General features: G+C 38.8%; 1 protein-coding gene across 1 annotated transcript in view; it reads right to left on the reverse strand.

Moving 5' to 3' along the window:
- Positions 1-1,584: 1,584 nt before the first annotated feature.
- Positions 1,585-12,772, reverse strand: part of GABRB1 (gamma-aminobutyric acid type A receptor subunit beta1) — a gene marked incomplete at its 3' end in the record, with an annotated part of 124,341 nt that continues 113,153 nt past the window's right edge. The window contains exons 6-9 of the mRNA XM_084285607.1: positions 9,958-10,095; positions 9,706-9,858; positions 8,381-8,631; positions 1,585-1,932 (exon numbers count right to left, since the gene is read on the reverse strand). Coding sequence (XP_084141733.1) covers positions 1,585-1,932; positions 8,381-8,631; positions 9,706-9,858; positions 9,958-10,095 — 890 coding nt within the window. The remainder of the gene's footprint in view (positions 1,933-8,380; positions 8,632-9,705; positions 9,859-9,957; positions 10,096-12,772) is intronic.

Raw genomic sequence — 12,772 nt, forward strand, 5'->3', positions numbered from 1 at the left:
ACAAACAAACATCAGAAAAGAAGCAAACAAAACCTCTCCAAAAATGCATCTGAAGAGAGATTGCATCCTGAGGGGTTTAGAGGCCTGCAAGTTCACTGGCTCATTGACTTAGTCTCTCTGCTTGTATACTCTAATGCCAGTTTGTTAAATCCAAAACCATATAATGGGGTGTGTGTTTTGAATGGACAGCAAATATGGTCTTACTACCGTTGCTCTCCTGGGGCTATTTCTTGCAGTTATGAAGCATTCAGCTTGCTTAGCATGCAAGACTTCCATATGTTTTATGTATTATTTATTTCAAGATACCAATGTATTATTATTAGTTGTCATTAAAGTATTCTTGGTCTAAGCATTTTAAAAATTTTACTAAAAAAGTAATTACACTGCCCCAGTTTGAGTCTGATGATGTGGGGCAGTGCTTAGGGAATATTTGGAATTATTTTAGAGTGGGCACAATCATAAGAGTTGTACCCTCATTTGACTGTATTAATATTATCCTGAATCATCTCAAATTGGACCTGATGTCCTTTGAACCTGGGATGAGACTGGGACTTTGGAACTCACAACAAAACTGATAGACTAAAGGATCAACCTAGATAAGCAATGCCAAATGCCTGTTTTGCAGCCTCACATATTTTATAATGAATGCATTAAAGCTATTGCCTTTCTGGGTTAGTGATTTATCATTCTAGACTCTTTCTGTAGAGGTCTGCTGCACAAACAAAGGGAAGAGGCAGTGTGTCCTGATCTGTAAGGAGGTTCAGTTCTGGTGAGATGTGACAAATGTTAACATTCAATAATGTTTCTTTTATTATTACATTCCGAGTGCAAAGTTGTAAAGTCAACTAGTGATAAGGTCATCAGTAGACTTTACACCAGTCAATGAGGAACTGATTAAGAAACTTTCCAGACTGCACATTTGTATTCCTTACTAATGTCTACATGTGCGTATTGCTGCCTACTGTCCTGATCAGTGTTTCTTTCTGTAGATGATTGATAGTCTTGGGACTTACATAGGCCATATTGACTTGTATATCTTGACTCTCCTAAAAGTATGAAATGCTTTCAACACAAAATAAAATTTAACTTATAGTAGTTATGTTTCAATAAAATGCTATGTTAGGTGAATTAATATAAACACTATTAGGAAAAAGCTGACAATAAGGAAGGGGAAGGGACTTGATACAGATAGGAGATGACCAACCGACTGCTCCTTAGCTGCATGCACCTTGCTGGCATCTTGCCTGCAGCTCCTTGGCTGGGGTTATGTCTGGCAATATGCAGTGGCTATTAGCCTAATCTGAGCTCTGACAGTGGCAGAAGCAACACCTCAGGAGCCATGTGTCCAACCTCGTTCTTTGAGAGCAGTTTTGTACTATTCTGATCTGAATATGATGTCTGTTTGTATTTTGTTGTTGTTGTTTGTTTCTTTGCTTTAAAAGTTTAAACCTAGAAGTAATCAATGGCTGGGTATTTCACCTTGAAAATGTAACATGGCTACTTCAGTCCTTAATAGTTAACAAAATTGAGAAGGAAAACAAAAAAGTCCAGATGTGTTAGTGTATTATAACATTATTGCATAAATTAGTGTACATAATACAGCCAGTAAACAACATTGAAAAGAATAAACGTGATGGGAAAGACCATCCTGGACCACTTGTCTATGGAGTTAACATCAGTCAAGTCAGGGATCTTGACTTTGATCTGGGATGCCCTTCTTCGTAAGCGTCCTTTTTTATGAAGCCTGTGCCTGTCCAGAGCACTCCTGCTGTAGAGGTCTCTGCTGGAAGTGGCTCTTCTGTACTGCAGGCTGGTGCTGTCATATGTATACGTGGTGGCTTGGGTGTCACGGAGACTTGTGAACATGCCTGAGCTGCTGAAGTCATTTCTTATGTCGAGTGGGTTAAGCAGCACATTTCCATGGGCATCAACCTGTGTCAAGGAAGGAATGTGAATTAGGTAAGTTCCTCAGTCAGCCCAAGCTGTCTCCCAGATGGGCAGGTACCTTTTGGCTCTACAGTTGAGGTGCTTCTGGGACTGCAGGGATTGTTGCATCTTGTCGACGGAAGTGAAAAGATGCTGAATATGCTTTCCTGACTAGTATGAAATCAGCTATTAAATGTCTAAGTATCTTCCATCCTGACCCAGCTTCTTGGTCTGAGACCTTTCAACTCAGTTATTGCATCATCCATAAAGGAACACTTCTACTTTTATCTTTCACTTAAATCATGATCTTTATGAAACACTGAGGTTTAATATCTGGTGACCTGGCACCTTAAGCTTTCTTGTACTTGAGGTGACAATAAAACATTCCTGTCTCTGCCATTTTTATACAGTTTTGTACAGTTTTGTACAGCTGTGGGTTAGTTTTAAAAAGTTTTGTGATGACAGATTCATCATATGAAGAACATGTAGGTACACATGCACTTTATCAGTTATTGTAAAAAGCTTGTGATAAGAATTAATTTTGGAGAATTAATCTCTTGTAGGGAAGGAAATCCCTGCTCCCCACAGCATGCCATTAACTTTTTCATCTGCAGACAAATGATTCCATTTTACAAAGGGAAACCTTAAATGCAGTTGCATTTTTAAAATATTGTTACCAGAAGTAGTTATTTCAAATATGTTTATTTGTGCTGTTAGGGCACTGTTTTAAAATACTCGAGTAAAGAACTGGAAATTGCAACTGGTATATACATCTATATGTACACACACACACAAACATTTTAATGTCATTGCCCTTTTTCATGCATGAGTGTGATCACATATGAATGGCTGCATTACTTGAGTTTAATTTTTCACTTATCTTTAGGTTCCCAGCAGTTTGTAGTAAACCCTCTTTCAGAAGATGTTTCTGGTATTTCTAAGATGAATTCTGATTTTCCCATAAAGACTTCAAATTCACAAATATTTAAACTTCCACTGTATCTTAAATGAGGGAAATACACACCAGGAAACAGACCTCTTACATGAAACTTTTAAGACTTTGACTTGGGGCTTACTATTAAAATTACCTTATGGCCTTATGCCTGCCCCAAATATACCACAGTTGATACCAAGGCTGTCTGTGTAAGCCTTCATACAGAAGATTAAAAAAAAATCACCAGTTGACAATATGTTGTCTAGTGAAGCACCAGTGCTATACCATGCATTATTCACACCCTGGGCTTTACCTCTTTAGAAAGATCTAGCAGAGTGAGGAATTGGTACAATAATCTACATCGGGTTTGAAGTACATTCAAGGAAAATACCCAAGTAGAGCACACAGTGAAAATCCAGTCTCCAGGGACTGCTGTGGAGGAAAGCTGGAAGCCAGTGAAAGCCTCCATTCCACCTGGCAGCATGCAAGATGTTTGTTCCCACTGCTGCTGAGAGAAAAGGATGTGTGATGACGACTGGCACATTTACACTGTGCCAGCCTAAGTATTTGCTAACTGAAAACAAAGACGTGACGGGACTGTTTGTACAGGAGCCTCTCAGGAGAGCAGAGGGGAAAAAAGCCTTCTAAAAGGAGTAATGGAGTCACCACAGACATAGAATTCACTTAGTGAGGTTTAGCAACTGATTCTTTACATACTGAAATGATCATTTGGTGGGAATGTTGCAGTTCCCACCTCTGTTTTAGTGGGAAAAGCTTAAATATTCTGAGTTAGAGAGGCCAGATGGTCACAGACGGGCATGGTGTTTGCCATGTTTACTTGAGATATGGGCTACTGAGGTTCTACTTTTTAGGTCAGGTCTTCTAATATGTGCAGAAGGAAGATCTAAGGTAGTGTTTCTTACTCTCCAGAGGACTGCTGTAGCTATGGGACTAATCATTGCCTGAAAATTCTGAAGTTTTCTGTGGAAAAAGTAAAGGTCTCAGATTATTAGTGGCTGTATAGTGTCCTTATAAGGGCCTTATAGTGGCCTATAAGTACATTGAAAGGCCTACCAGAAAGCTGGAGAGGGACTCTTTGTCAGGGAGTGTAGTTCACAGGACAAGGGGTAGTGGTTATGAACTAAAAGAGGGTAGATTTAGGTTAGATATAAGGAAGAAATTTACTATAAGGGTAGTGAGGTACTGGAACAGGTTGCCCAGAGAAGCTGTGGATGTCCAATTCCTGGAAATGTTCCAGGCCAGGCTGGATGGGGCTTTGGGCAACCTGGTCTGGTGGGAGGTGTCCCTGCCCATGCTGGGGGGTTGGAAATGGGTGGGCTTTAAGGTCCCTTCCAACCCAAACCATTCTGTGATTCTTTGATTTCTCTCCAAGTAAAATGAGATTAAAAAAACAAAAAACAAAAAACACAAAACACAGAAGTTTTGATGGGTCAACCTTTTCTTTTCAGTTTTACTGAATAACTCCTTGAGCTGTCTTTGATTGTATAATCTAATATTTAAACTAATTTACTTTAATGTTGTAATAGTAATAACAGTAGTGCAAGCATCATTAAGCAGTTATTATAGCTTCTCTTTTGTGAAGACAACTACATAACCGCTTACAATCTAAATTGATTCATAGGGATGTTTTTCAAATTAATATGTCCTGGTAGTTTATTACAAGCCAAGCAGCATATGAGTTCCTAAGTTAAGTATTATGAATTATTCTATTATTTTTTAAAATGAGTTTTATTTAGATCATTTTAGGAGAGATGCTTTATATACATCATGAAACAATTCAGTCTTTGAATTTCAGGCTTTGAAGAGCAAAGGGTCTTACAGTGGCCTCTAATAAATTAGCTCAGAGAAGTATAAAAGTCCTTCTAATGTACCTGGGTCAAATTCTCTGCTTATGCAACAAGAAGTTGGGCTAATAGTCAAATAATAGTTTGACTCATAGTTTCTCTGTCTTAAAAAACCCTTTCAGAATTTATTGAAGTTCACTCCAAAATGTTATTAATACTTGTGCACCTGAAGAAGATCAGGGGTGGGCTGAACCCAGGCTCTGTCTACTCCTTAGTTTTCTGGCCCACTGGCTGGTTGCTGGCTTTGGAATGGAGCACTTCAGCGTTCTTCTCAGGTAGGAAAGATGAGCCATAACAAACCCTGCGTAGTTTTTCCTTGCTTGGATATAACCCATTTATTCTTTCAAATACTGTCTTTATGTTCCTTAATGGAAATGTTCTTTCTTATACTGCTATCCTGGAACATTTTCAGTTTAGATGGATCATATCTTTTATCTTACACTTAAATTTTGCAAGGCATTGCTTGTTTCCTCAAGACTGTGCTGCATTAAGGAGTCTCAAGTTCTCTCCCTGTAAAACATAATGGCATCAAAAATCATATAATTTTTGGCTTTTGAAAATGAAGTATCTGTGATGCTCAATCTTTGATGATTTAGCGCAGACATAGTTGGATCTGCGTGGCTGAGTATGCTCAGACTATTGTTTAGAAACACAATGGTGGCATTTGTTGGAAAAAAGCTGGTGGAGAAAGACTGTGCTGGAGACTCAAGGCTAAAGTTACTGACCAGGAAAGAGATAAATCCTGCCCTAAATTTTATTATATAAACCAGCCATTTCTGGGATGAAAACAGGATTTCTTGATTAACAGATATTCTTTTACCTGCAGTAAAAGTATCACAATCTCTTCAAAGAAACAGGTTATACTCAACAGGGATAAACTTATTCAGGTGTGGATTTACATGAAGGCTGAGCTGGTTTTATGGTGGTGTGCTCCCTCCTTTTTTATCCTTCCACTACCACAGTGCTGGAAAATTATGCCTTCCTTGGATCCTCTGGTTGGTCTTTGTCTCTCCATCATGGATGTTTTTAGGTTCACAGAAGATTTGGAAGGAAGGTATGATGTTGTGCAGAATTAGAGGGCAAGAGACCTCTTGTCACCTGCCTTGTGATGTAATTTATGAGCTTCTAGATGGTTCATCCTCTTCCCCACTTACATTATGATTGCATCCTGTCTGTTTTCATGCTTGAGAGACATCTGTGTAATGATTATTCACATTAGATTTGTCTAGGGAAACAGAAGCTCTTCACATGTGGACCACCTGAATATTTTCTTACTGAATTGTTTGTTCTATTAATACATAACTATGGTGATTTCCTCAGTGACATCTTGTTTTGACAAATGGACGAGGACATATAAACATTTTTTTTTTTTATTTTATTCAGAGAAATAGAAATCTTGTTTGTTACATTGTTTTGTTTTTGTGTATTTATAGATTAGAAAGGCATAAATTGTGAAACTGAACAGGCCTTATTTTCACTTTCTTCAGTCTGTAGAGCAAAGTACAGCTACACATGAAACAGGATGGCATCAGTTTCCGTCTGGTCTTCTCTGTTTTAATATCACGGTCACTTTGCTGAGTGTTGCCCACATATCTAAAGACTTGTTATCTGGTGAAGGAATTCAAACTCTTTTAGTTGGGAGGGCTGCAAGTCAGACGGAAATAAGCAATATCTTCACCTGGCACAAAAAGAGGAAGCACTGTTACATACATTCTTAGTTATAGGTCCCTGTATGCTTACGTGATTCCCTGTAAAGGGAATAAATCTCCTGTAGCTGCACATACTTACAGCTGCACTTCTTTTGAGTTCCAAAAAACCTTTTCCCTGCTTCAGTATAGACCATCGTAATATCAATGAAATATCTCAAAAGAAGGGCTGGGAGCTGTCTTTGCTAGAGATCACACAAGCTTACTGCATTGCTCTGTTCTGATCACATGCTTTCTGCCTGCTAAAGACAGAAATATACTGCTGTTGGACATCATCATTTCCACGCTGAGTAAAATGAATGCTCACAAGGTCACACACTGATGTGTCTCCAGTGAGATAACTAACTTCATTGATATCTCTGTTCAGCTGTCTCTATATGTATATGCATGTCTATATATATGTGTATACATATATCTAAAATCACAAACCTGCACTGTACAGACAGAAAGCATTCTACTCACTTTAAAAGTTCTCAGTATCAAAATGTAATTTCAATCTAAAGTGTGGACACTTACAAATCCTCATATAAAATAGGTGTTCTTTACATTTGCTGTCTGAAAAATGCTGTTGCTGTGCTCTGAAAAGCTCAAGTGTGTTCATAAATCTATTCCATCCCATTCTGCTTATTGTTCTTTGGGTAATCTTCACCAACATAACATTTAGACAAAGCTCTTTTATATGAGCTAGATCTTTTTGATATTCAATCAAACTAGCCAAATATGTAGGAAAAAGAGCTTACCTGCACTCCGGCTCTTTTATCCTGACTCTGGTGAGTGCACTGGGGCCCATATAGCCAAGGCTTCTGTCTTCATCATGAACCCCTGTTGTGCTTTTTCACTGAGGCTGGATTAGCCCAAAAGCTGTGGAAGTAACTGGTCCCAGTATGTGGATTTTTTTTTCCTTCCTTATTTTCCGCAGAATCAGACAGTATCTACACACAGCAATCCAAAATGGGGACAACAATCCATATCTCCTCTGCTTTGTGGAGGACAATACTTTGTGGGACCTCAGAGATTGCTGCAAGTCCAAGCTGAAATTGTGCATTCACTGTAATAAAGCATCTCCTATGTATTGGGACAGGAGGCAAATGCAGGTAAGGACTTTTAATGGGCTCATGAGTTGACTGGGACTGAGAGCATGATGCACAGCAGTGGTGTGGCTGCTGGAACACAAGACATTTAGTTGGACACAGAACTCTAACAAAAACTAACAAAACACCACAGTTTTGGAAATGCACTTCCTGGCATGTATGTGAAATTGCAACCATCCATCAAGTTAATGGCTTACCTGTTAAGGGTTTTATATGTCAGTCTTTTTCTTCAAGCTGAACAGAGAGCTCAAATACATTTTTGTCCAAAAGTTACCACTTCAGGCCACAACAGACCAGAATTTTAAGAGGTAGCCTGGATAAGATCCATCCAGATACTTGGATGGAATATATTGTATGAAAATAAAAAAGCAGCAAAAATTCTTTGGGCTCATTACGATGTATTTTCCACTGAGAATTTCTGAAAATTCAGTGGGGTGGGTTTCATTCAAAACTCACTGTAGCAACAGAATCTGTCTTTGCTTTCTATTTTTGGTGTGGTTTTTGTGTATAAAAGGAAACTTTATATTAAATATTTATTCTGTACCAACTTGTATAGAAAAGTCCAACTTTACAGTTGAAATGGTAAATGTTTAACTTCCTTGTACCCCTTTAACTTGTTCTGTGCTACAAATAAATGCTTCTTCTCAATAGCCATTTGCATATTCTGTAGTTTCCTACTCTGTTTTGAGTTGAAGACTGAAAAAACTGTTTCTGTAATCTCCTTAAAACATATTTTTTCTATAGACGATCTTAAATGATTTTTGCATATGTGTTCAAACTGTATTTCTCTCGATCATCATATTCATCAACATTGTTACAGCAGAAATAATGTTTGAAAAGTTAGTTTGAATATTTTACCTGGACGCTAGTTGTTTCCAGTCTGCTCTTCTCGCCTGTAGCATGTCCTGTCCTTTCTGCTGTCTTTTTTTGACGTTGGGGTCCTTTCCCAAAGAATATATAATTTACAAAGGCATACTCCAGTAAGGCCAGAAACACAAACACAAAGCATCCCATCAGGTAAATATCTATTGCCTTGACATAGGGAATCTTTGGCAAAGTCTCCCTGAGGTGGGTGCTGATGGTGGTCATGGTCAGCACAGTTGTGATCCCTGCAAGAGAGGTGGACGTTGAATAAAAAGACAATGAAGAAGATAAGAGCATTGAAGATAAGATAACAGCATTGTTCTCCTACTACGCAGTTCTGATGCTGATGGTTTAGTTATGTGATCAGGTCCTAAATACTTCTGGAACACTTCATTTACAGCAGTAGCCCTGCTTGACCCATAGAGTAGCTTGCATTGTCCTGGGGACCCAGGATAATTTGGAACCAGAAAAAGTTCCTGGGGAACTTTTGACTGAAAATGTAAAATAGAAAGGAAAAATTTGTGATAAAATAATGGTCTTTGGTGAAGAGAAGGTGATATTCTTGTGCCAAAGACCTTTTCCTGTTAAAAGGGTGCTCTGAATAAAACATTTCTACCTCGCTGTGTTAGCTATCTCTGTCTTTTTTGTTTTTGTTGCTTTTAGCTGGATGAAATTATTTTTAATCTAATCACAGGCCATTAATGTATCTAGATAACACTGTGCACAGGCGCAATGAGTTGAATTTACAGAGTGGTGAGTCAAAATAGTGGTGAGAAAAAATTACATAATTTGAAGAGGGTATCTGCCTTAAAGCACAGTCAGTGGCAGAAGGTCTTGGTTCTTATGGTAAGTTGTAGGAAAGAACATGGTATGGGAAATAAGCAACCATATGTGTAAAACAGGATTATTTGGTGTAAATTTTCACCGTTGTCCATAGGACCTTGTATATTCATTCAAACCACACATCCAGCTGAAGTCGACTCTTTTTAACATCAGTGAAATGTTGATGCAGCACAGCATAGATAACCTTAGATATTTGAATTAGAATGTTATGCTTCAGTTTGGAAGCAAACTGCTTTTGGCCTGGTCCAAAGACCACTACAGCAACTGGAAGTCAGTCAGGTTCCCAAGCTAACTGCAGAGCCAAACATCAGACATAGGCAAGGTGACATCTGCCTGCCTTCCTGACAGTAAAGACCCTGTGAGGCACAGCATCAGATCAGAGTTAATGCTTCTGAAATAAGCTGCATGGAATTGGCACTACTGTGTTCAAAGACAGGAAGTATCCATATATTGGAGTGATTTTGAAAATAAGTTACCTAGAGCAACTCTGGCTGCAGAGGCATCATAATTGATCCAAAAAGATACCCATGACAGAATTGTGATCAATGTGGAAGGCATATAGGTCTGCAAAATGAAGTAGCCAATATTTCTCTTGAGCCGGAAGCTAAGTGATAACCGAGGATATGCTCCTGAAAGAAAGAAGGCATACAATGACTAATGCCTAAGAAAAGTTAGAGATTGATATCTCTGGGGTTGTGGGGGAGCTTTTTAAACTAGCTGCTGCTTACCTGTTGTAAACTCCACTCTCTTTGATACCATCTTGTAATCAACAATAGAAAATTGTGGGAGCTCAATGTTACTAACTCCAGTTACTGCAGACTCTCCTCCATTCCAATAAAATTCAATATCATCGGTTGTGTATCCATCTGAAACAGAGGCACAGTTTGGCTATTGATTTTTCTTTTTGTTTCATTACTTAGCTTAAATAGTTGCTGTTAAAGTGGAAGGAGCTGCTCTTGAATGCTGTTGAGTGAAATTTCTGCTATAGAGAAGCCACTTCCACTTCTCTGTGCCCAGGGGAAGCTTCTTAGTGCAGAAAGTAAGAAAAGAGAAAATAAGGGCAGAATTTAAGATTAAAGATCAATTTTTAGGTAGCTATAATAATACTGTTTTTAGTTCAGGCTTGAGTTGTTCAGTTAACTAATAGACTGATAACATTAGGGAAACTTTTAAACTGGTAAGGAGGAGCTCTGGCAGTAAAATCAGGCTCTGTGCACAGCTTTGTTTTTGATTTCCTGTGCAGCCTGTGACAAAATACAGAGTTTGGATCCAGCAGAAGCAAAGAGGATTCCAGAAGAATTCAGGAGCCTGTACTACAATCTGACACCGTCTGGCTGAGCTGTAGTTACTCCTTTGATATTCATAGTGTTTTATATTTTATTTAGACCACACTGTTATTGATCTTCTTACGGATCTATTGATATTTTATTTATCTTCTTATCATAGAAATATTTCATATCTACTTTAAAACTAGTGTGTTTTTTCTTCTTTCTTTTAATAGTGATGTTAATTATTTTTCACATAATTAAAAATTAATCTGCCATTTTACCATTGGGAATGTAAACATTATTGTTAGCATTTTCAAATACATTTTTAATTAAGCTCAAAAGTGGTTGAATTTCAAAATCTCACAGTTGATGTTATTTTTGAACTAGTGCTTAAACTGCTTCCAGTTTATTGCATTTTACTACTTTCTCCAGATGCCCACTGAAAGAGCGAACATCTCATCCAATTTTAGACTTTTCCTCCAGGCGTGAGAGTTAAATCACAGGTTTAAATCATGTAACACAGATCAAATAGAAACATGAGTTTGAACTCAAAGCTTTGGAAAACTGGACAATGGTTTTGCCACTGAACAAACCGCAGCATCAGAAGCCTCTGCAGAGCTAGGAATTTTCATTCTATACGCACTGATGATGAATTTTCTAGCTAGGGAAATTAGACTTGAGATGTCTGTTCCTATGATAGTGCTTGGTAATAGGCTCATCTCAGGAAGGCTGACCACATGCAAAATGGATCTGCAGGTCCCCTGGGGGCAGTCGGAGAAGCTCTCAAAGCATGCCACTGGGCTTGAGAGACCACTTAGAAATTCTGCAGTTATTGAACGGATATCTTTTGATGCAAACATGCAGTGACGGATTGAACAAGGTCAAGTGTTCACATCTTATTTGTGAACTGTGCCATGGTTTGCTAACTGTCTGAATTGCTGCTGAAACCGTACTAACCTGTGTAATATGGATCATTGCTGTTTGCTTAAACTTCTGTGCTTCCCATTACTTATACCAATTGATTTGAAATAACCCATCTCAGGGGTGTCACGCAGGGTGCTCTGCCTGGCTGGTTTTCATTGCTTTCAGGTAGAAGCCCAGGAGCTTCTCATTGAAAAAGGTCAAGACAGCTGCTTGGTGGTGGGGCTTCAGTAACTGCTTTAAAGGCGTGGCACACAGACATGGGGCCAACATTAGCCACATGTGTGGTGTAATACCAAAGGGCTGAAGCAGAAAATGTGTTGTCTGTTTATAAAGTCAGGGAAATTTTAACTTAATTTTAGTGTAAAAAAAATCATGAAAAAATGTATGATAAAAATCTCTTGAATATTCCTTTTTTTTTTTTTTAGAAAGATGCAACACAATAGAAGAAATCGTAAGCTGTTATCTCATACTGAGAGCATATTGATTATCTGTCGGCTTGGTACCACACAGACATCTGCTATGTGAGGTAGCAGTTGCAGTTATCGCTTTGTTTTTAGGGGCTGGTACTAGAAAGAAGAAAAGTGCGGGCACTACCCAAAATTTTCGTGAGTGCTTGATGCAAAGTGAACCAGGGGAAGGTTCAGATGTGAGAATCAGGGGTTCTGCTTCAGGGTGTGGAAGATAATGATGAGCTTGCTTCTTCGTGCCATCAGCTGTGGCCTGTTCCACACCCCTCCCTCCAATTTTGCCCCAATTCTGCCTTTTCCTCAGCCAGTGCAGAGATATCCTGATAACGAGAAAGAGCTGATGATGGTTTTTATCCAGGAGCATTCACGTTTCTTAACTCTGCTTTTAGACGAGTAATCTAGCAGGAACACTGCCTGTGGTGTTGAACAGATAGCACAGCACACAGGATTTCCTTGGCAGTCCTTGCAGAGATTTGGGGGCCGGATTCCCACGCGGGGGCGCCCACGCACCGCGGAGCGCTACCTTGGTCCTGCTCCCTCCCTCGCAAAATTGCTACGTGATTGCCAAGATTTTTTATTATTATTATTATTAATAAAGCTTATTTGATATGTGTAAGCCTTTGTTTGCTCCCTAGATTCTTTCCCACCTTTAAAACCATTAAAATGTGTTTTATTGCTCAGTTCCAGACATTAAACTTCTGCTTCCTAGAAAATAATGTCTAGGAATGGTAATACAGTCCTTGATCTGGCAACACTTCATTTTGTTTGCTCCTGGACCCGCAGCTGAAAGCTGAAGGGAAAACACTTAAGCAGAGGTGCCACAGGTCTAGAATCTAACTGGATTCAAACATGGCAAGAACTGGTTATGTATACATGTAAATCTT

This window comes from Netta rufina (assembly GCF_964035555.1).
Source record: "Netta rufina genome assembly, chromosome: 4".
Classification (NCBI taxonomy): domain Eukaryota; kingdom Metazoa; phylum Chordata; class Aves; order Anseriformes; family Anatidae; genus Netta; species Netta rufina.